At 53.8% G+C, this 24,207-nt stretch overlaps 1 protein-coding gene across 11 annotated transcripts in view; it reads right to left on the bottom strand.

Annotated features, from left to right (window-relative positions):
• MACF1 (microtubule actin crosslinking factor 1) overlaps positions 1-24,207 on the bottom strand; it is a 137,689-nt gene that overhangs the window by 24,147 nt on the left and 89,335 nt on the right. For 7 of the 11 annotated variants that reach the window (XM_071576855.1, XM_071576850.1, XM_071576852.1 and 4 more), the window contains 9 exons: positions 6,880-7,041; positions 6,564-6,734; positions 5,320-5,486; positions 4,194-4,353; positions 3,455-3,781; positions 2,714-2,798; positions 1,599-1,840; positions 1,247-1,453; positions 956-1,075 (listed from right to left, as the gene is read on the bottom strand). In XM_071576855.1, coding sequence (XP_071432956.1) covers positions 956-1,075; positions 1,247-1,453; positions 1,599-1,840; positions 2,714-2,798; positions 3,455-3,781; positions 4,194-4,353; positions 5,320-5,486; positions 6,564-6,734; positions 6,880-7,041 — 1,641 coding nt within the window. The remainder of the gene's footprint in view (positions 1-955; positions 1,076-1,246; positions 1,454-1,598; positions 1,841-2,713; positions 2,799-3,454; positions 3,782-4,193; positions 4,354-5,319; positions 5,487-6,563; positions 6,735-6,879; positions 7,042-24,207) is intronic. The other 4 variants (XM_071576858.1, XM_071576856.1, XM_071576860.1 and 1 more) reach the window with 1 other exon arrangement.

Here is a 24,207-nt window from a genome sequence, read left to right as displayed (position 1 = left end):
CAGATTCCTGCCTGTTTTTCTCATGACTCATCTACATCAAGCCCTCTCTTTCAAAGACCTGAAAACAGCTCTTAAAATCAGGTGTAATTACTTCCACACCCAAGGTCCTCACCAGAGGAAAAGCTCCATCATCCATTCTTTAGCAAACATGTTATCCCCCAAAATGATGCTCTCCAGAACTGCATCTACCAATAACTCTGTCATTCCCAAGGCCCACACGATTAACAGTGGGAAGCTGAGCTCAGTTTAACTTAATGCTGGATGCTTCAGTCCCCCCACCCTTATAAACCTGTCTTATTTTCCCTTTTTTTTTGAAAATTTAAATCCAATAAGCCTGTGTACTGCTCTGATTGCCCAGGCAAAGGGAAGAAAAGGGCCGTTTATTTAAAGTGCACGTTCTTTCAGGCATGAGCTCATCTCAAAGATATAAAAAACCCCCCAGCGCCTCTTTGTTCCACGTCTGGCTGCAGGGAGGGAACTGAGGAGTGCCCCACTGCTGGGAACAATGAGCAAAAAGCAAATGGAAAAGCACCCTCATTAATCAATATATACATTTTTCTAAACCCTTCCTGCTGCCAGCACCAGCAAGATCCCAGCAGAGCTTGCTCTAGTGGCCACAGGAAAAGGCTTCCAGCAGAGCAGCAATCTCAAGGGGATTCCTGGCAAGAGCACCCATCTAGCCTCAAAGAGCTCCTGCAAAACAGATGGGAAGCTTTTTCCTTTAGAAGCCCCATGTTTAATTCCTCTAAATTCTTTTTCTCCTTTATTTTGTCCTTCTTCTTTCCAAAGACAAGTGTTGTGTCTCTCCCCATGCTCTGGACTCAGCAATAAACACCTCAGAGTAAAGCTTCTCCCAAAAGCCCCATCCTGTGACCTAAGCCACATTCCACCACCCAAACTGGATATCCCTCCTCGTTGCCCATCCCACCTTCCCCATCAGGGAGTGCACACAGACCTTCTGCACCTGCAGCTGTGCCGTGGTCTGGTCCTGCTCCAGGCGGATGGGACCGAGCGCCATCAGCTTCCGCTTGGTCTCGGCCACCCAGGCCAGCTCTGCATCAGCTGCCTGCTCATACTGGACACAGGAGAGGATGGGCAGAGGTTAGTGATGGGCAGCAGGGAAGGAGCACAGGGAGAGTTGAGGATGGTGGGAAAACCACATGGACCCAGCAGGACACGGGGACAAACACCTCACTCCCACTCTCCTAAGAAAACCCATCAGCCTCCAGTGGGGTTATTAAATTACCTGTTGAGATCTCTGAATAGCAGCATCGATTTCTTCCACCCTCTGCTTGATGGTGTCACTGACCAGCTTGTAGCGCTCGTTGGTGTCCGACACGAGCTTATCCAGCCCCTCACGGGCTCGCCAGGGAACCAGCTCCAGGAGAGCTCGGCTCACCTCATTCACTGTGTCCAGGACGAGCCTGTGCTCCATCACCTCCTTCTTCAGCTCCTGTGGAAGGCACCCATGGACATGTGTCCTTTTCAGCAGGTGACATCCCTCTCCAGCTCCTCCCTGGCATCTCAAACAACGAGCAAACCCCCACGAGCTGCCACCCTCACGCCCCATCCTGGAGTGCCACTCTCCCAGTGCCCACCTTTTGCCGCTGCTGGAACTGGGGGATCTGCTCTCTGCTGGAGGACTGTGCCCCACTGGAGGCCAGCTCATCCTCCACCTTGCTCATCCACCCAGTGAGCTCCTCGTGTGTGGACTGGAACTTGGTGGCCAGCTGCCGAGCCTGCTCCAGCGTGCGCAGGGCTTTGGAGCTGGCGGCGGTGATGTCGGAATAGCGGGTCTTAATCCCATCCAGCTTCTCCTGGATCAGCAGCACCTCCTCCCCTGCGAGACAGCAGCGAGGGGCAAATCATATTGGGCTGGGCTGCTGCCACCTGCCCTGCTGCCACCTGCCCCATTCCCCCCATTTTAAACACAGAATTCCACCCTCACTTCTCTTTATATTAATACAACTTCAGCCTAGGCAGCTACTCTCATTTTCCACCAGTCACAATAAATTCCATCTCCTCCTTGGGACAGCAACTACAACAACTGGCTTTGCCACAAGCTCCAAAGCCACCCCAACTCAGTTCTCGACTAACATGTCACAACTCCAGGAAAAAAGGGCCAGTTCACTCTTCACTGCTATTTCCAAGAGGACATGAAAATGCATGCCAAATGCTTTGTAATCACTCTTCCTGCTCCACAGCTCCCACAAGGACAGAGGTCTGTACATCTGCTCTGAGCAGACCACATCTGAAGGAAACACATCGCCCCGACCTTTCTTCCCACTCATAAACATAAACTCACACCCACGTGGCAACAGCAACAACTGCTCAGTATGGGAAAGCATATTAGGAAAGGGCTGGGGGTATTTTTAACCTCTTCCCATGTGATTTAGCAGCTGGATGCAATGAGAAAACCCTCCCTTGTGTTTGCAGGGCTGTTCAGCTCTGAGCACCCCATGGCAGTGGTGGGAATCACCCGCTCTCCAGGCTGCAAGGTTGGGATTTGGGACCAACCAAGTCCTAGGCTGGAGTGTCTGTGGCTCAGCATCCAGGTCTGGATGCAAACCAGCTACTTTAGGAGTTTCCAAATGGAAATTAAGAACTGAAGGAGAATAGCTTTCCCTGAACTGTGATCACTGCAGAGCATGGACTTCCCAGGGAAGAGCATGTGGAGGACTGGGGGCTTCCCATGCCAAGATCTTCCTCTTACCTGTGGTTTGCTTCAGAAGAGCTTGTCCATTTCTAATGGCTTGGTCCACGTTCTTCTTCCTGTTCACAATTTCCTCATTCAAAGCCTGGAGAAAAAGGTAAATCTGGGTTACTCTGCTGCAGACAGGTCCCCGTGTCCTGCCAGGCAGAGATGCTGTGGAGAGCATGAACTTTCCTACTGAACATAGCAAAGGTGGACAACCCATTTGATAGTTGTCCAGTCATCCTGCTACAGGAATTATAGGGATTCCTGGGACCCAAAGGCTCAAGTCTTAGAAAACCCATCCCAACCCACTGAATCTGGGTTACCAAAGGGTTACCAACAGACTTGCCCTTGTAAGAGACAGAATCTCACTCTTGAGAAGAGGCTGCACAGTGCTGGGAACGGAAGCAGAGGCTTCCTTGGTGGCCAGCCCAGCTCCAAAAACCCACCAGGATTTTCCAGCTCTCAATCTTGGAAACAGCATCCAGCTTTCTAAAGGCACAGGGTGGCCAAGCTGGCTCAGACATTGTTCACAAAGCAAATGAAGCATTTGAAGTTTCTGTCCCCGCCCGGGAAACCCATTTTTGGGGCCACAATTATTGTTCAAAACACATGAAACGCCTTTCCACTTCTCCAAGCCTGGAAGAGAACCCGCAGCAGAACAAGTTTCGCAAAATTAAAGTCAGACCAGAAACCAAAATAAAACCAGATAAATGCAACAAAATAAACAACATAAACATGGAAGAAAACGGAAAATACCAGCTGGTCTGCATGCTGTTTCTGCAGGACGTCCCGTTTGTAATCCTTTACGGATACCGAGCCCAGCTTGTCCTCGACCTCGGCCAGCCAGTTGAGCACTTCCACCTCCTCCTCCCCAAAAAGCCTGGCGTTGGCCAGAGCCTGGTCCAGCAGTGCTGCCTTGCGGCAGCACCGCTCGCGGACCTCGCCGTAGCGGCTCTGCAGAGAGTCCAACTTCTCTGCCAGCAGCCTCTGCTCGGCCGCACAGCTCAGGGAGGAGAGGGACTGCCCGACACCCACCGCCCGAGACACGTCGGCAGCGTGGCTCTCTATCTCTTCCTCTAGAGCCTGAATGGCAGGAGGATAAAATGGACAACAGAAAGGAAAATGATGAGTGAAAAATGGAGAAAATAAAATGAACACAACAGAAAAGGGGAAACAAACAATGAGCGTAACTGAAGGAATGGAGGAGACACAAAACCCGCCCGTGAACGGGCGAACTGCATCGAAATTAAAAAGAAACACAATGGGAATGTTTTTTGTATCCAAACCCAGACACATTTGCTGTGAGGTGCAAAGACACCAGTTTCATGTTTACCCACAATGGTGGGCCAGGGCTTGCAGCCTTCTCCATACATAAACAGCCTGGGCAACTCCTCCAATATGTGTTTGTGCCAAAACCCCCTCGCTGTGGTGGCAACAACCACCAGAGCAGGACCTGACACTGACCACCACCATCCCATTCCTGCACAGGTCCTACCTTGTGCCGACTGATCTGCTGCTGGATTTTGGCAGTCTGGGTACCAATGGGCTCAGAGTTGGCCAGTTTCTTCTCTGTCACCGACAGCCAGTCCGACACTGGCTCTGTGGTTTCATGGAACTGCTTTGCCAGGACCAAGATGTCCTCCAGCTGCTTCTGCCTATAAGAAGAAATAGTAAAATAAGAAGGAAATAAGTGTCCAAGGCCAGGTTGGACAGGAGGTTGAAATGAAATGGGCTTTAAGGTCCCTTCCAATCCAAACCAGTTTGTGACTATGATTCAAAGAAAACCCTAAGAAGCAGCTCCTCACTGGAGCCAGGAATGGGAAGCAGCTTCAAGAATAAAAACGCAGGAAGCAAAACAGCCCCATTCAGAGCAAGGTGAGACACCATGTCAGGCAAGCTACAAAGGCAAAGACAAAAATCAATGTGAAAAAACTGCAAATGGAGCTTTTTTCTGCAGCTGTGCCTTTAGGATACAGTTTATTCCCCTGGGAAGGTGGTAGAAAGGCTTCCTGATTGTGCAGCTTTCCGTGGAACAGTTTGGGTTGGTAAGAACCTTAAAGATCATCTAATTCCAACCCCTTTTTTCCCATCCCTATCACTATCTTCAAGATCCCTTGACATGCTCAGCTTGTGCCAGACTCTTGGTGTTTTAGGGCTGCTGAGCTTCTGGTCAAAGACAATCCAGCATTGGTGCAAGTTCTGGATGGACAGTCCTGGGTGGACAGTCCAGCTTGTTGGCAGTGATTAAAAACACCAAGAGGGTCCAATGTGGCCCTCAGAACTCTCTTCATAACCTCAAGTATCAGCTTAGGTAGCAATAAGCAACTCATAAACAAGATTCTGGCGGCAGAAAGGTGTCAACAGGATGTTAACGCTTACAGGAATAAAAATAACATCCCTCCCCTGCAGGGAAATTATTTAATCTGAGCTCTTCCCTGCCATTGTAAACCACCCTTATCAGCTTCAGCTCCCAAACAGCCTTTGATTTCTCATGTTTTCCAGCTGTTTCCACGTTTCCAGGATGTATCTGCACAGAAATCTCTGCCAGCTTCCCGAATGCTGTAACCCCGAGCTCCGGAGCACCGTGACCTGTGGGATGAGCTGGTCCCAGGCCCTCTCACCTGGCAGCTGCCCGGCCCAGCAGCCCTGCCCAGCGCCGTGCCAGGCTCTCCAGCTGCCCCACGATCTTCTCCCGATCCGCGGGCTCGGCCGACTGCGCGATCCTGTCGCCCTCCGCTTGGATCATCTCCACGGTGGCTTTGCGATCGTCCAGGAGCCGCTGGAGCAGCTTTAGCATCACAGAGAACAAAGGAGGAGCAAAGTTACTGGACTGGGGCAGCAGAAACAATTCCAGTCCTTGGAGAGGTCAGATCTTTAATTGTGGCTGAGAACCACCACCAGCACAGGGCTGAGGCCAGACCCAGCCCAGGGGGAACAGCTCTGCCATCAAAACCAGTTAAAAAAATTATATAGTTATATTATATTACATTATAATAATAGCATGCTTTAATTTGGTCAGCCCTGAAGTGGTCAGGCAGCTGGACATGATGATCATTGTAGGTCACTTCCAACATTTCATTCTATTTATTCTATTCTGTTTTATTCCCCTTCCTTCCCATTTTCCTTTCCTTTTTCCTTTCCCTTTACCCTTTTGTTTTTCATTTCCCCTTTTCTATTCCCTTCCCCCTTACCATTCTGTTTCCCTTTTTTTCCTTTTCCCTTTCTCCTTCCCTCTTTTACACTATTCAAGATTCAAACCAGTTCTGTGCCAGAGAAGTTTTCCAAGTCTTCCCCATCATCCCCCTGCCAAACTTACCAAGTTTTTAACTTCCACTTGAAATACATTTCCTCTTCCAATCTCAATAGGTTGGACTCAGCCTTGGTAAAAATTCATTTCTAAAATACTTCCTCCTGACCACACCTGACCTTCCCTCCACCCCCTCCACTGCCCAGGCGTCGGCCCGGGCTGTTATCTCTGCAAACACCGGCACTCCTCGAGCCCACTCTTACACTTTGAACATTCCCTTTGTCCAAACACCCAAACCAGTCCCCACACCACCAGCTTGCTCCTGACACAGCAGAATTACTGGCACAAACAAAGCCCAGGGCTGGAAAAACACGGCCAACCAGCAAAACCAGCAAACTTCAAGAGGCAGCAGGACAACAAACTGACGCAGAAATTTAGAGGATGGAGATACTGAGTGTGGGCAAACGAGCTGCCTGTTCACTACACTGGGATGTGGGGAACCAGGATCCACCATGAAAGAAGCAGGTTTGTGGACATCCCAGCTGGATCCCCAAAATACTGTCTGGTTGTCCCACGTTCCCTCTCCCACTGAGTCACCCACTGCCTGGGCTTGCTCACCTTCTGCTCCTGGATCTGGGCTTTCACCACCTTGTACTCTGCAGAGGGAGGTTTCTGGTTGGAGATGAGCTCTTCAGTGTCTGCCAACCAGCTCAGCAACGGCTCCAGGGCATCCTGAAACTTCCCACAGTGCAACAGGGCCTCTTGCAGCTGAGCGACTCGCTGGGCCACCTGCACCCCAAACACAACCCCACGGCATGGTCAGGCTGGGGACACACCTTGTTGGAGCCTCAGCTCCCTGGCCTGGATCCCCTTTTTCTACCAGACCCCAACAGAGCTGAGAGAAACCAGTTACAGCCCCTCCCCACACTCCCACCTTCTTGTTGAGGGTGTTCCAGCGGGTGTTGATCTCTTCCATGTCATGCTCCAGCCCTTGGACGTCACAGTTTTTCCCGGCACTTTGGATGAGTCCTTGACCAACTCCATTGACTTGCTGTAGTTTTACCTGGAGAGGATCCACTTGCTCCTTCTGGAAGAGCTGGGGATGGAAAGGGTGGGAGAGAAAAGGCAGTTATTTATAAGCTGTGAGTTTTTCCAGCCCCTCCACAGATACAACAGGGTTTCTTTTCCAGGGGAGATGCAGTAGCTACTTGCACTCATTTTATTAGAATTGTGAAAGTTTGTCCAAACTCTTTCCTTGCCTTGACCCAGTAACACAAATGTTACAGGAATCTGCTGGGGTGGAGCAAGCTTGGGATCTGTCCACATCCACCTCTGCTTTTAAATGGGTAAACCCCAATTTTCCAAGTACTGAAGAGAGAAAATTGGAGAAGAAATGAGAGCATTGGCTGCAACCAGCAACCAGATTGGGAAATAAAGCTCCTGGGGAAAAACCTCAAGCAATTCTCACAGTGCAGCTATTGAGAATGGAGACCTGACATCATATGAGTTTTGTTAACCACGAAATTACAGGCAGCGAGGAGCAAACTGTATTTCGAAAGACAAAGGCAATAGGCAATTAATGTGCGAGTCGTTTACCACGGATTTGGCACGGTCCTGCCTGGGAATTCTGTGGGGAAAAGCTTTTTAAACCAAAGAAGATTTGATAGGAAAGGGGGAGGAGAGTGAATGAAGCTCCCCATTGTCAAGAGAGGCAGCAGCGAGAATCCTGTTTCTGCAGAGGAGATAAGTGCTCGTTATCAGAGCTGGGGATCTGCTGGAACCACGTGGCACCCTGTGCACGTCCCTCTCTGGAGCTGCACAGCCTGGTCCCAAGGGACAAACCTGCTGTGTCCTCACAGCAAATAGCCCAAGCCCCCAAAAGAGGCAGCAGAGTCGTTCCTGACTTACTCTGCTCCCTGGGCCCATGAGCCCATGCAGAGCACAGGTCACCCCACACCCAGCGCTGGGCAGGATTGGAGCCCTTGGCCCTGTCACAACATTTTCCCACTGGAAAGCAGAGGGGATGGCAGCCAACTCCCTGCTTTCTGCTCCTCTGCCCCAAGAATGCACAGACATTGATGGCAAGCAAAAGTTCCCACTTGGATGCAAGATCTCCCAGCCGTGGAGGGCCCAGCTCTCCGCACTCGGCCATCGCTTTGCCTCTGCAGGAGCACAAGGCAGGCAAAAACCTCAAACACACCAAACCCCCAAACACACCAAACCCCCCTCAGAGCCCCCAGACACAGTTCCCAGCACCAGCCACTTTGACTTTCTTTGCCTCATCTCCCAAGAAAAAGCTGTTTCCTCCCACCAGAGCTCAGCAACCGGAGGGCAGGGAGGTGTCCCTGCAGGACATGAGCAAAGGGTGAGCTGGCAGACACTGTCCAGAGCTGTCTCACGGATAATCATTCCACAGTTATAAGAAATAAATGGTGACATGGAAGCACTGATTCCTCGGCTGTTCTCCTGTTACTGTTTATATATGGAGCTGCTGGTTGGAACAGCCAAACCCACAAAAGGATCAGGCTGATAAGCCTGGCATGTCGGGCTGGTCCCAGCTCTGCACGCTACAAAACAAACTCCAGGGTTCCAATGGAGCCAGGCAGGGAGGGAGCCCTGTGGAAAGCCCGGACATCCGACCTGGGGTACCTGCAACACAGGTGCCAGCCAGCCTGAGAACCTGGTGCTCCAGGAGGATCCTTACAAAGACAGTCTCATCAACAGCCTGAGGGTGAGCGTGTCCAACACCCTTGTTTTCCTTTGCTCATAAAAGATTCCAGCAATTTAGCTCATTAACCTCACTGTGACTCAGCTCTGAAACAAAATTTAACAACTGCCCATTGCCAGGCTGGAGAAGGCGCAGAGCAAGGTGTCCTGCCCTGGAGAAGGGCTGGACAGACATTTTGGAGAGCAGAAGGACATCTGCTCCACCACACCTCTGCCTCCTCCTCCTCACTCCCAGAAATGTTTCCCAAAGCATCCCCTCACTTTCTGCTTCTCTCATCTCCCTTAACCCCAGCGGCGCCAAACCTGGTGGAAGAACTGGCATCATCAACACAGAAACAAGGGGAAGGTTTATGGGGTTAACAACCAGAGGTGCTGAATATGAAATAAGGGTCCCAACACCAAGGACATGCTGAATTTCAGGCAAGAGACAACAACACCAAGAACCCGATGGGTTTTCCCTCATCAAGGTCCTCTCTGGGTGTCCCAGTCCCTGCTCACATGGACCCCTCATGTGAAACCACCTCTCCAAGGCCCTTCACGTGCACCTCTCAAACGGGTGGTTCAGCCCAAAGGATGAGTAATTGCTACCGAATTGGGATTTTTGGCGCTGACTAACTTCTGATGTCTCCTTAGTGATATTTCTCCTAATCCAGATGGCAGGAAATCAGCGCTCGGCTGTGGGAACTCCACCACCGAGGTCTCTCCAGGCAAAAGCCACGAGCACAGCATGGTAATGCAAAATGTGAGCCCCTTCCCAGGCACCTTCCAAGCCTCAGCACCTTATTGCTCACTGGAAAAGCTACAGACAGCAATGACTGCACAGGACAGGAATTATTTGCACTTAATTTGTTTTACAGGTTTCTCTTTTCCGATACTTTTTCTGCTTCAAAGACGGGAACTACCCGCCAGGAGTCGGTGAGAAGCTTTTTCTGAAGTCTGTGATTTCCATCTGAGTGACCATAATGCACTTTACTAAGCTAAAAAAGTATAAGACAATAGTTTAGGTCATTGAGCAGAAAGAGTATTTTTGCCTCCCCTACTTATAAAATCACACAATTCCCTCCCAAAACTTTCTGCCTGTCAACTCCAGGCTGTTTTGAAGCCTAGAGGACGCAGACCATGCGTTACCAAGTGGGCTCCCATCTCCCACCCACCCCTTGTGTACGAACTAAAGCAGTTTCTGTGCCTGAAGCCCCGGCTGTGATGCCCCAGCAACAAATACCTCGTTATCTGGAACGAATCCATCTGGCAGAGCAGGAGGCCCTTCTGCGAGGAGAGCGGCGGCCAGGGGTCCCTCTGCGCCCATCGGCACCTCTCCCTCGCCAGGGCACAGGGAAGTGGCACCAGCACAGCTGGGGGGATGGAGGGTGACCCCCAGCACAGCCCCAGGGAGGGTTTGTGTGGTGGGTGCTGCAGCAGAGGGTGTCCCCAGCAGCTCTGGGGTGGTGAATCCCTCTCTGAGGGGTGGGAAGGCAAAGGGAGGCACAGAGGCACCATTGTCCCAAGCTGCCACCTCCGCTGCAGGTGCTCTTGCAGTGGGGTCATCCTCCAAAGCCAGCACTTCGGTGGGCAGGTGCTCCAGGATGGGGGACACAACTACAATGGCAAAGTCATCTGTATTCTCCAAGGCCACTGCCAATGGCACAGGGTCACCACCAAGACCCCCGACCCCAGAGGCGAGTGGATTGGCCAATTGTGGTGGCACAGTGGCAACAGGCACATCAGCAAAGGGTGGTGGGGCTTCCAGAAGCTCCTCCACCATCAAGGACACGGCAGTGGTGGTGGTTTCTGAAGGTTCCTCAGCATCCATGGCAGGATCCCCAGTGGGTGGTGATGCCTCCTGAGCCTGGGACTCTGGAACAGCCACATCTCTTGGTGAAAGTGGGTGGGTTGGAGCAGAAAGCTCCCCAAAATCCCATGGAATGGCAGGCTCTGCAATGGGTGATGTGCCAGGAAGCTCTTCAGGGGCAGCTGGACTGGCAGCACAAGGAACCCCCTCACCCAGCACCATGGCATGGCCCCAGCCATGGGCGAACAGCAAGTCCAGGTCTCCTGGCTGCAGGATGGCTGCTGGTGTCCCCCCATGTGTGACAGCCACTTCCATGGGGGACCCCTCAGTGTGGGAAGTCCCTTCCAGAGCCAGGTCATGGCTCTGGGAAACCATTTCCCATGAGAGGTCCTCAACAGGCACAGGGAATGTTGCCAGAGCCTCAGAGCCTGGCTCTGATACAGAGCCAGTGTGGAAAGGCAGCAGAGAACCACAGCAAACATCCTCACTCTCAGCCAGATGAGTCCAGCCATCAGCTCCACTCCCTGATCCCAAATTTGTGGCTTTATCCTCAGAAACCAGTTCTGGGACTACCCAGTTGGCAACCTCAGTCCTTGAAGGCAGGAGGTGATGGGTCCCAAATGGATCCATCCCCTCAACTCCAGCCTCGCTGTGCTGTGGGGGAGACCTCAGCTCCTCCAACACTGGACTGGGAGCTGGGGGCTGGCAAGGGAACACCTGGCCAGGACAGGTGCCCTCAGGAAGCTGCAACACTTCCTCATCAGGCACCAGAAAGTCTTGGTTATCTTCACCCCACCCCATGGGAGCGCTGGGGTAACCAGTTCCCCCCAGTTCGGAAGGTGGATGTGCCCCTGTCTCACGAGAGGGAATCCCACCAGCTGCCACCACCATGCAACTGTCCAGCAGTGGGTCAGGATCATCCTCCTCCACCAGTGCTGAGGAGCACTCTAGGAGGAATCCTGGCCCTGCTGTGGCCACAGGGCTGGGGGAGGCCCCTCCGTCCGAGTCTGTTGGGGTGACAGCCAAGGTGTCCCTTTCTGAGAAGGGCTCTGTCAATGGCTCCAGCGTGCTCAGCATCTGTGAGCTGCAGGTGACATCAAAGTCCTCCAGATCCGACACAACAGCAGAGTCTGAAGCACTGATGTCCAAAGGGGCCCTAAGCTGACACCCTTCGACCTCCAATCCGGCCAGTTTGGCTGAATCTGGGTCCAAGCCCTCTGAGTCCACTGGGGAAACCTGAACCTCCAGGCAACCAAGGACAGCCCCATCACCCCGATCCTCATTCAGGCACTGCTCTTCCAGCTCCAGAAACATCTGCACAGAGTCTGTGTCAGACAACTCGGGGCCTGTGGGGCTGGTTGAGCGCTCCAAAACTGGAGCAAAGTCCTCAACTCCACACTGCACTGCTGCCTCCTCGGTACAGCACATGCTGCCGGTGAGGGGGCTGCCGGCACCCCCTGGGGAAGGGCAGGCCTGGGAGGTCCCTGGGCTGGGGGCAGAGCCATCCACCGGAGCAGTGGATTGTTCCCTTTCTTCAGAAATATCTGCCAAGCAACAGCTCTTCTTCTCTTCTGCCACCAGAACAGCCTTTCCTCTCTCTGACAGCGTCGCCTCCTCCCACTCCTCCATCATCACCCAGCGCTCGTCCTCCTCAAATCTCAGCTCAGACTCCGTTTTCTCCCTGAGATTGGAGGTGATGAGAATATCCAGTCCTGCATCCAGCAGCTCTTCACTAAGGCATGGAGAGAGGTTGACATTCTCCACTGTAGAGTCTGACCCAGAGGCCTCCAGGGTCTCCTGCCTATCGTTGAAGTTTCCCCTGATGAAATTCTTCCTGGCTCGTGGCCAAGTGGCACTGGGGAGACGGCAAGCCCTGGCAAGGTCCCTGATGTGGCTGTCACTGGCCTGGTGCTCATCCCGGGGACCATCATAGCCATCCACACTGAACTGCTTGGCTGTCAGAGCCTCTGCCGTGCCAGATGACTTGGAGACGTGCTCCAAGGTAAGAGACTCGGACATGGGCTCGCCATGGTTGGGCTGGCCTGGCTGCTCAGTGAGCATGGCACTGGAATCACGCTTATCCCGCAGGGAAGGGTTGGAGGCACCTGCTTCTGACACCTCACTCAGTGATGCCCCCATCCTTTCTGCAAACTCAGTGAAGTTGGGTGGCATGAAGGACTTCCACGACCGCCGGTTGACGTTCTCCTTCTTCTCAGGGTTTGGTCGTCTCTTTGGTGGAGCTGGTGCTGGCTTGGAGACATCACTGCTGAGCTTCAGTGCATCAAAGATGACTCGCTCATCCAACTTTTTTGGTTCTGGTGCCCTGGACTCGAAGACATTGGCAGCCCCCAGAGTCCCGTTGCTGGATATGGTGCTGCCATCCCCCTTGCCAAGGGTGCTCTTGGAAAGCTGGTTGATCTTTGATCCCTGATCGATTTGCTCGTTAATTCTCATTGTGTCGTATATCGATCTCTGGGGCACGTAGCAATCCTCTATATAACCATCCTCATCCTCGCCCTTCCCCAGGCACGTGCGGTTCTGCCGTAAACAGTCTGGCCGGCTCAGTGGTTTGCCCATACTCTCGTCCTTATGGATGACGGAACCGCCCCGGCAACCTTTTGCCCACCACGGCCCAAAGCATCACATGGCCAGCAGGTCCCAAACCCACCGTGGCAGACTCTAATCCCAAACCAGTGACCCTACAGGGATGGGAGGGTGCACCAGCAGCACTCAGCGGCCCGACCGACAGTCCCGAGCGCTGAAACAACCCATCTCATCCCCCCGAGCCCCCTAAAAAACCCCATCCATCAGCAAGTCATCCAAACCCAACAGCTTTGATAAATTCCAAATGGTTTGTGACAGAAACAGCAGAAGAGTCTGAAGCTCTTGAATTATCCTGTCTGTCCTTCTGTCCTAACAAAGGCACTGCTTGTCCCGGCCGCTCAGGGCTGGCAGCACCGAGAGGCTCCGCGTGTCCTCTGCCCAGCGCCGAGTGCCGTGGAAGTCCAGCTGGTCCGAATTAGCCTCTCCCCCCGACTCTCGTGTTTTCATTTGAACTGAGCTTGTCAGCGGATATTCGTACAAGTTTAAACACAGGAAGTTCTTCATTCAGGGCAAACTCGGAGGTTTCCTGTCTCGAAAACATGATGGCATTGTTGTTCCCATCACCTTGCCCGGTGCCACCGAGAGTCCCGAACCCCCAAAATGCAGCCGGTGGGTGCGTGGCGGCCGCGGCACTCACGGAGTCTGCCGGTACAGGAAGGCTGCTGGGTCCTCACTTTTTTTTTCCGCTTTCTCCCCAGGAAAAAAAAAATTGGCTATAAAACGTATCCAAAAATGGCAAAGGGCCGGAGCGGGATGGAATCCCCTGAGTTGCCTCCGGGAGCCGGCGGGGGGGACGCGGAGCAGCCGCGGCTGGAAGGGGCTGTTGCCGCTGCTTCTTCTTCTTCTTCTTCCTCCTCCTTCTCCTCCCGGCCCCGCTCGCACTAACTTTGCCGGCGGCCGGTGCCGGGCTGCGGCTCCGCACCCCCGGGCGGCCCGGCCATGGCGGGGCGGGCGCGGGGCCGGTGCCCGCGGCGGTGCGGGGCGGTGCGGGGCTGGGGGCGGGTCACACACACACACCGGAGCCGCCCTCCTCGTCCCCGTCCCTTTCCCCGCCGCTCTCGCCCCTTTTGTGCGCGGCTCAGCGGCCGGGCCGGGGGCGGGGGGCTCCGCGCAGCCCCCGCGGGCAGCCCCCGGCCGGCGCGGCGGGATGCATGGCCGCTGCCTTCCTCCTCCTCCTCCTCCTCCTGCTGCCGCTGCCGCTCCCGGCCGCCGCCGCCCGCTCTGCTTCCCGCCGGCGGAACAAAAGGCCGAGCCGCGCAGGCCGCCGCACGCCCCGGCCCCGCCGCCGCCAGCCCCGGCTGCTCCGCGGAGCTCCAGCCCCGGCGAGGGCGGGGGACGCGCGGGCGGGGGGCGGCTCCGCGGGGCGGGGCGGCAGCGCCGGGGCCGCCCCTGCGCGGGTTCGGCCGAGCCTTCCGCGCCCCCCGCACCGACCCCCGCACCGGCCCCGGGGAGGGGGCACCGCGGCGCGCCCCGGCCGGGGGGATGCTCGGTGGCACCGCGGGGGTGGTCCCGCCCGCCCCGCCCGCCCCGGGTCCGGCCCCTCCTCCGGGGGGAGGCGGCGGCAGCCCCCGACAAAGAGCAGCAACGCCCTGGCTCGGCGGCGGCTCCGGCTCCGGCTCCCCCCGCCACCGGCCCCGCTCCCCCGGCCCTTTGTCCGCGCCCGGCTCCGGCTGCTCCCCGAGCCGGCGCTTCGTGCGGGGCTGCGACCCTCCCGCCGGGCTCGCTTGCTCCTCACACCCACCCTCGCACAAAGAACCGAGTTATTAAACCATAAAAAAAAATCAAACAAAAAACCAAACACCCCCAAAGTACCATTTTTGCCTTCCCCGCAACTTGCCACTGTTCCCGACACCCACTTGCAGGTTTTTTTCCTAAGAATTCTAATTTTTATAGCCTCAGGTCTAGGTCAGCATCCTGCTCCCCCCATCCCAAGTTCTGTCACCCTCTTTTCCTCCCCCAAAACCCTTGGGTTTAAGAGACGGTAACACTGAGAGCAGCTCGGGAGGCAGCCCGGGCGTGTGAATCACCACCGCGAAGTGATGCTGAGGAAAGTCACAGACTTGGGAGAGAAAACAGGAGGGTTGGGAACAGCCTCCACGCATCTCCAGGCAACAACCCGCCCCACCAGCCACCCGGCCTGCTACTTTGGGATGAATTATGCCATCGAGATAAAAATACAAGGTGTTTAACATAGAAAAACGTGCAGTGTGCACCCCAAAAGTGCCAAGACCAGGATAAAGGGACTTCAGTCTGTGCTTTGCTGTGCCACAGCTTCACCAAAAACCTGCCCACCCAGCCGTGGGGAGCCATGGCCATATTACGGCTGAAGGCTGAAGCCAAGGCAGACAAACTCCTGATTTCTTTGGATGCACTGCAGGTGCCTGCCATCCCCAAGCCCCTGAGGCTTGGCCACGGCATGACTGTGCTGGGAGTTCAGCTTCCCCAGCCACAAACCCTTGGACCCTTCATCCTTATGTCCCAGCACCAACTGCACATGCAGCATCTCCAGCACTGCATTCCAAAGGGATATTTCACTTAGGAGAGATGGGAATGGGTGCTTTGTGGAAGGGAGAAATGCCCATTAAATGGCCCAAAGTCCTCACTGGGAATGTTTGTGCACTGGGGCATCTTTGGAACCCCTCTCCTCCATCTTTAAATATAACCAAGAAAAAGAGTGGGAGGTGGGGAGGGAGCAGGGATCTGTGAGGAGAGTTCAAGCAGCCTCTGGGGAGCCCCTTTGCCCATCCAGGGCATGTCCCCTCCATGTCCCACCGAGTCCTCCTGGACGGCCAGACAGATGTTTAGTGCTGGCCCTGCGGTCTCCTTCCAGTCCTAGCCATCAACACTGCCAGAGTGTCCTAAAGCCCAGATTTTTCTCCTTGGCGGGGGACACTCCAGTTCCTGGTCCCTGTTATTAATCCAGCACAGCTGAAACAACAAGAGGACGATGGTGCTGTGCCAGCGCTCCGGCAACGCCGCCCCCGGCTCCGCTGCTACCACCTTGGCCGGGAGCTGGCGGAGCAGGACCGTTACCGCTCCGGGCCCCTCCGCCAGGAATCCCAGGCATCCAGGCTGGGGCGAGGAGGCTTTTTGTTCCACTGCGAAGAAGGAACGATCTCGAAGTGGAGCTGCCGTTTCACAGCCAGAAATTCTTTTCCCATTTCCTCACCAAGTCACGTGCCAGGAGCAAGCCAAGTCTTCCCCCAACACATCCCCCAATTTCTAAAACTATTAGGGAAATACTGGGCAAGGACAACAGCCAATTAACCTGTTGCGCCTGGCTCGAAGATCCCAGCCAAAGCTCTTGCAGGTTCCCCAAATCATGGCTTTAAGCCTCCAAGTGCCACCCCAGAGATAGGGACAGAAGCCAAATAGTGCTGAGAATTGCAAGCTCAGGGCTTTGCTTGATGCTCATGTCAGTGCAAGCGACTGATGGGGAAGGATGTGAAGTCCTGGTTTGAATTTCTGTCCTTTTGGTGGTCTCCAAGTGCCCACTATGGCACTGGTGGGCAGAATGGACCACCAAGATTCCTCACTGGGCTTTGGCACAGTCTCCAAACCTTCCCTCTTGTGCTCCATTACCAGCACACTTCGACCAAGCCCAGGACTTTCTCCAAGTAGCAGCATCTGCCTCCTGAACCTGTTGGTTTCAAGCTCTCCTCATATGGCCACCAGCCCCGGCGTGTGCTGTCCCTGTCATGGGGTGATGTCACCCTGTTTACAACTGCACTCCATCCTGCGCCGCTGCCACCACTGTCTACAGGGCAAAGCAGCATTTGGAAACAATATATTTTTAGCTTTCTTTTAATGTATCTCAGCAGCTGGAAGTGAGGGACCTGTGTTATGTGATGACCAGGAGAGCGCAGAGGCAGCTCAAGATCTCTGATGGATGTGTCGTTAATGAGACCTGGGTACAACCAAGGGTCTCCTTTGTCCTCAAAGCTTCTTTAATCTTCCCACTGGTGCCCTCCTGCCCTGGGATTGCAGCACCTGCTCACCAGTCTGCATGAGCTCCTGCCTTGGCACCATGAGCTTTGTCCCCATGGGTTGTACTGACTGTGCCATAAAATCATAGAATAGTCCGGGTTGGAAGGGACCTTAAAGCTCTTCTTGTTCCTACCCATGCCATGGGCAGGGACACCTTCAAAGTTGCTCCAAGCCCTGTCCAACCTGGCCTGGAACACTTCCTGGGAGGGCAGCTACAGCTTCTCTGGGCAACCTGTCCACTATGTCTGACTCCATGTGGGTCACTGTGTGTCCCATACCTGACTCCATGAGTGTCACCGAGCTGGCTGTGACAGGAGGGACCACTGGGTTGGGACACTGCATGTCCTATCAAGGCAGAGTGGATGAACCCAAATGCCTTCAGCCCAGTGGAGGGACTCAGAGCACATTTCAGACTCCCTCAGACACTGCAATAAAAGTACAAAGCCAAATCACACCGCCCCAAAATCTCCCTTAGAAACCGCAGTTTAGGTTTTGCTGGGATTTTTACCAGAGGATTCATGTTTTCAAAGCCTTTGCTGCGTTTATTGGAAGGTCAGAGAGATTTCTTTCCCTCTGTGTTGTTCTCCTCCTAAACTTGCTCCTTTTGCCCTGATTGCTGTTCTGGTGCCACGTGGGCAAGCCCTGAGCACCCAGACTGATCCAGAAGGAGCACTGGGCTAATCCCATCTCCTCATGCCACGCAGGGTGCCCCTCATCCCCTTGGCTTACAGCTGACTTCAAACCAATTTCACATCAGGGCTCTACCACCACTCAATCCCTCTTCAAAGGCTACAGCTGCTCGGGGTGCAGGGAGCCAGCACATCTTTAAATCAGCCATTTGGAACCTGGAGCCTGTTAATTCGGGACTCTCCTCCGCAGGGCTGTGGGAGGAAACCTCAGGTGGCTCCATGGGGCTCTTCACCTCCACTGGAAAAGTTTTAGAAAGAGGTTAAAGCCCAACTCACAGAGGAACCTTGTGCAGTTTGGATGTACACTGTGGGTTTAGATTTGTTTTGTTTTTCGAAGGGTGCAGGAGCTGCACCACACCACTTTCCCTGCAAGGCAGCTCATGGAGATGTTGGTATAAATAATTCTCCTGAAGGAAGCCTGGAGCCCACGTGTTACAGCAGTGCTCAGGCACAGCTCCACACATGGCATTCAGTGCTCCCATGGAACCCCATCCTGGTGCACAGAGCACCCCAAAAGTGCCTGGCAGCAACCTGAGATGGGACTGTGAGAGAAGGATAGAGCTACATGCCAGGGTCTTTATGGCCAGGAGGTGAAACCTGCCAAAATGCCCATTTTTGTCCTCAGCTGCCCAGTTTTCCTGCAAATTCTGCTGCCAGGCTTTGCTCTGGTGCTGCACGAGGGTGGATGAAGCATCCTGGGATATCCAGGCATCCCACTCTGTGCTCCCACTGACCCAGCACCCATGGGCAGGGTGGTGGGTGCTGCCACCCCACTGCCCACCCCAGGGACATGGAGAACTGCAGAAGTTGCTCCTCAGTGTAAAGGGGCACAACAGGGAGAGCTGAGGGATGGGGTGATTAATAAACTGCTCGTAAGGCTCTTTAGGAAGTGAGGTAAGTGTGTTATCATCCAGAGAATCCTCTGGATGGGAGACATTCAAACCACTCCTTCAGCAGGAGAATTGGCAATTGTTCTTGAAAGGCTGCAGTGACTAATCCAAGCCTGGGCCCTTTCCTGTAGAAGTCCCCATTTGCTCCAGACCCAGTGGCCACAGTCCCTCCCTTCCCTATTGGGGAATGGCAATTTGCTTGGATGGTGTGGATGATGGGAATGTCCTGTGTTTGCTCAACCACACACATCCCTATGGATGCCCCCTCCATGGCCATGTGCTGCCAGGACTGGGCTCCTCTCCCTCCTCTGCTCAGCCCTTGCAGACAAAAAGCTTCCCACCTCCTCCTCCCTTGGATCCTCAGCTCTCCAGTCTTATGCAAAGCTGGTATTTTTAGTATCTCCTGGAAACGCTGTGAAGTGTCATCACCACCAGCTAACAAGTGCTCGGGAGAGAGGACATTCCTCTGGCCATCTCCCTCAGCTGAGACCTGGCAGGGTCACCAAAGCATCTGCAAGTGGGTGGCTTTAGAGCAGTGACCCAAGGTGGCTCCTGAAAGGCACCATTTGATCACAGTCTGATTGTTTTACAGTCAAGAAAAGGAGGGGGGAAAAAAAGCCTTGCTATGATTTGGTTGATCTCAGCAACTTCTGGCTTTATTCACTCTTGGATCAGGGAAGGGCCTGATGACACGTCAAGGTCAAACCCACCCGTGGCTTGCTGATGAACCAGCACACTGGCAATGTTCCCTTTGGGAACAATGAGCTCCAGGGGCACATTTGCTCTTCTCTCTACACTAAAATTTATTTCCCAGGAATGAGGAGGCAGGGGCCACTTTTACTCATGTGCCTCTTGTGCAAACACAAGATCACTGGGTTAGAAGTGCACTGAGAACCACCACGGATCTGCAGCTTGGGCCACTTGGTCCAGCCAGGCTTGGTGACAGCCCTGTCACCCGGCACAGCTTATCCCCTCCACTGCTCATCCTCTTCACCAGCAAGGGGAGATGGTGCCTTTAAGGCAGTTTAACAGCTGTCAGAGGGGAGGCATTTCTGCGTGTGTTGCTGATGCTGAAAATACAAGCCAGAGATACTTTAAGTAGGTCTGGAAAACGTTCAACGAGAAGACACCGTCGTGCAGCCGGTCCCTTCTCCAGTCCAGTCCCACCCAGCTGCTCCCAACTGGACGACTGTCGGGAGCCTCACACATTCCTCTGGGGGCACAGAAGGGTTAAAAATACCCTCGGCCAGGCTGGGGCACAGCAAGTGGCAGAGTGTCCCTTCCCTTCCCTGCCCCATCCCAGAAACCCAGCTCTGCTTTCCCACCTGCTGGAGATGCACCCCCAGCTATGGGGTCTTTGCTCTACGATGGGGTGTGGAGTGCCCAAAAAAGCCTCCCCAGATGCTTGGGCATTGCCTGGGAGCACATGTGCTGCCAGTGGTGGCTAATGTGCTGTCTCCAGAAATAAAGGCTTTGATTTGGGTGTAAATACCTTGTGTCATCAGCAGACCCATTCAATCCTGCCCTGTGATCCCAAAATGGGATGCTGGATTTCCTCTTGCCCACCCTCTGCCCTCCTTAGGAGTGCTGGAATGAGATAATCTTTAGGTCCCTTCCAACCCAAACCATTCCATGACCCTGTGATCCTCAAGAGCAACTCTGCAGTGGCAGGAGAGCCACTGAGAGAGAACCACAGAATCATTTAGGTTGGAAAAGACCCTCAAGATCACCCCACAAAGGAAGACCACAAAATGTCACTTGTGCACCCAAGGACCATCCTGCTGAGGAGCACAAGCTGCAAACCTAAATGGGATTAAAACTTTTGGGGAGAAATCACCCACTTTGATCTTCCTGAAAAATATCTGCAGCAAAACACTACAGGAGGCTGGGCAGTCAAGTCCCCATCCCACATTCCTCCCTGCCTCCAACAACCCATCAATGGCAACAGCTGACACAGGGATGTGATGCCCATGAGCTCCCTTGTCCCTCTGAGGTCCCGTGTCACTGGCAGTCCCCTCTCCCAAAAAGCAGCAGCCTCAGGCAGCAGCACCTGGGAGAAACCCAGGGACACGGGGCAAGGGTTCTGGATGGGCACCAGTGGCATTTTCGATAGCACGGTTGAGTCAGCTCCCTGTTGGAAAGCGTGGGGGAACTGAGAGTCAGAAATAGAGTGCTGAGGAAAGCTGACATCCTGCAGCCAGGAAGGGGGGCAGGAGAAGGGCACAGGACTGTGCGTGGGCTCACAGGGAGCACAGGGTAACGGCTGCTTCCACTTAGGATGAAGTGGGGAGGACCTGGAGAAGGGTCAGACGGCGGCATCGGAATGGCAAGATGAGTAATGCTGGCTAAGGCTTCACTCACTGCATCACTCCCCTGGGATTCCTTTCCTGATTTTTTTATGCAAGCAGACAAAGAGGGTGCTGGAGGCACAAGAGCTGTGTGGGCCCTGGATGACCTGACCTGCTCTAAAATAAAAAGGCAGTGCAGCTTCAGTTTTTGCTGTCGAGGGATTCTTGCTCCCCCTTCTCCATGATCCAGCACTAAACCTTTATTGGTGTGACAGAGCAGTGCCCGAATTCTCTGCAATGGGCAACTCCAGTTTCCAATAACCTCCCCAAAAATCCACACCTGGAGGAAAGGTGGGAGCCTGAAATCCCATCTCATCCCTCTGCTCTCCACAACCTGCCTTGGCAAAGCCATCTCTCATTGAAGGTCAGGATGTGACACCCCCTTGCGCTCCCCCCTCCCCTGTGGCTGGGCCAGGGTGGGGTTTAATGAGCAGTGGGAGGGAGATCCCGGCTGTGCCAGCTGCGGCAGGTCCCTGCTCGCCGCATTCCTGTGCCGTGCCCCAGCGCCGCGGTGGGCGCGGGTAAAGCGCAGCTGTGGGGCCGGAGCAGGAGGGCATCGGGAGGGGACAGCGAGTTGTGGAGGTCCCACCACACACAGACACGTCACCAACTGCACCTGCACCCGTCTGAATGTGACAGTGACCATTTGGTTACGCCAAGTTTGATGCTTTTCCTTGGGCTTTGTTTTGGGTCGAGTTCTCTGGACTGGTGTAGAAATCCCTTCTGGCTGTTGAGCACAACTCGGAAGGAATGCAGGCTGCCCTGATCCTGCTCTCATCTTCCTCTCCAGGACAAAGTGTTCCCAGCAAAGCAAACCATTCTGGCATGATAAAATTGAGATTCTTCTCTGGCATGACTGCCCAGAGAGGCTGCGGCTGCCCCATCTCTGGAAGTGTCCAAGGACAGGTTGGATGGGCCTTGGAGCAACCTGGGATAGTGAAAGGTGTCCCTTCCCATGGTAGGGGGGTTGTAACTAGATAAGCTTTAAGTCCCCTTCCCACCCAAACCTTTCCATGATTCTATGAAAGGGGAGGCAACAGCATCCCAGGCATTGCTCTGTACTGCAGCGAGCCCAAAAATCCCTGCCAGGGCCTTTGACCCAGGGCTGAGTGTGACTCTCTGCTTTGTAGGTGAAATGTGGCAATGTCAGAGTTTGTCCAAAAACAACATGGTGAATCAAAGAAGGTCCTAGACCAGAATTGCCAACACCAAGCACCAGCCAGGCTTTGAAACCCAAGTTCAAAATGCACTGTGTAAAAGATAAACAAAGCCCAGGCTCAAGCTGGCTTAGCCAGGAGGCCAAGCTACCTCAGCACAGATGTCTTCCCCAAAACACCCAAGAATTTGATTCCATCAACTCCATGGCCCAGGCTGATGGGTGCTCTTTGGCCAGACAGGACCAGCCCATGCCTGGGGCTTTCTGCCACCACTGCTCCAAACCAGCAAACCTCACCTCTGCTTCTTCAGCCTGTAAAGGAGGATGAGCCACTCCCACTGAGCAGCACAAGCTTTATCCCATTAGTTTCACAGTTTTGGGGGTGATGGGTTCCAACTCAGAGTCTTCCAGCTCAGGGGTTGCTGACACCAGAGAACATGTGATGGAGAACCCCCCTATGTCTTCACATGACCCCCCTTTCTCACCCATACCTGAGGAATCACTTCCTGGAGAATTTTGCTGTTTGCCAAGCTGAATCAACAAAGCTGTTATGTTTAGTAACATCTCAACTGTAGCTCATTTGATTCCAGTCATTAAAATTTAATATTAGTGTAAGCTTTGAGAAAGCTGAGCTGACAGCAGAGACAGCAGAGGGGGAAGAAGTGACCCAGCCTGAAAACTCCTACAAGGAGCTCTGGCTGGTGGCTGGTGCTTCTCCCTCGTGCTGAAGAGCACAACTTGGCTATGTGAAACTCAGCACAAGGATTCTTCCAACTTTTAGTACCTTTTTATACAAAAAGGGGCTCCTCAGAGAGGCAGCAAGGGAAGGAGAGTCACTTGGGTTAAACTCCTGCTGAAGATCAGGAGTTGAAGATGAGGTTCCTTTGCTCTGACAGCTCAATATGAGCTAACCCCACGTTATTTCTTCTGTGACACAGCTAGATCTGAAGTGATCTGTCAGAATGTCCATTAAGCACAGGCTCCAAACCACAGAAATGCCTTTCAGCTGCACTTGTCTCACCAGGAAACAAGGGGCTAAGTTAGATGACCCCTTAGAGTCTCCTCCAGATGGGTTTCTTACAATCCTCTAACAATGTGGTGCTCCAGAACAGCCCCTGCCTCGTTTTCCACACCCCCTGAACTCCAGGTCCTTCCTGCATCGCTGTCCTGGCTCCTGGTGGCCGTGGGAGCCACTGTGGGCTCAGCCCTCAGTGGTCCCATCCCCAAAATCGCATCCGCTCGCTGAACCGAAACACCTCCTGCAAACAAAGCCTTCCCCTCCCTGAGCACGATCTGACAGCTGCTTCCCAGCCTCCCTCCTCTGAGAAACCCAGCCAGGAGCAAAACTTCCAGTGGGAGAGGGCTCATCCCTCCCAAAGCCAGGATTAGTCCTTCTGTGACCTGGGAAAGGGGCTGGGGGGAAGAGAGGAAATGCATGGATGGCAGTTTTCCAAAAGTTAAAGGTTTGTTGGAGGTTGTGGCCTTTTGGGGGTAAGTTTGAGGGATGTTTGCAGGAAAAGAATATATGGGAAGAGTCAAATATAAGCTGCTTCAGAAGTCATCTGTTCCTGGCCTCCATCAGAGCCTTCAATATATCTTCTTTATTAAAATCTGGACACAATGAGTCCAGAAGTGCCCACCTTTGTCAGGACTCCATTGGCAACTTGCCTGGAGCCCTGGGGCCATGCCTAATTTGCATCTCATTTACACAGATGTTCATTAAAATTAATGCCTTAAGACATAATATCTGCCTGCATTTGAGCCTTCTGGACAGACAGACTGTGACCGCTCCTGGAGAGCCCCAGTCACCCCATCCATCACCCCATCCATCACCTCATCCTCCTCCCCACACCACCCCGGGGGCACTGCCCGGCTGAGGAGCTCCTCTGGTCCCCCTGGACACTCCAGGCATGCAGCTGATTTGCAAGCCAAGAAGGGAAAGAGTTGTGATATTGTCTTAGAGAGACAATTATTGAGAAATAAAAGCCTGGTGCAACCAAGGGAAGCTCCCTGTGCTTCCCACAGTGCCCAAGCCAGATTTGTCCACCGTTCTCCCTCCTGCACATACAGAG

This window comes from Pithys albifrons, chromosome 24 (assembly GCF_047495875.1).
Source record: "Pithys albifrons albifrons isolate INPA30051 chromosome 24, PitAlb_v1, whole genome shotgun sequence".
Lineage (NCBI taxonomy): Eukaryota > Metazoa > Chordata > Aves > Passeriformes > Thamnophilidae > Pithys > Pithys albifrons.
The sequence above is the reverse complement of the archived record's forward strand: the minus strand, read 5'-3'. Positions and strand labels throughout refer to the sequence as shown.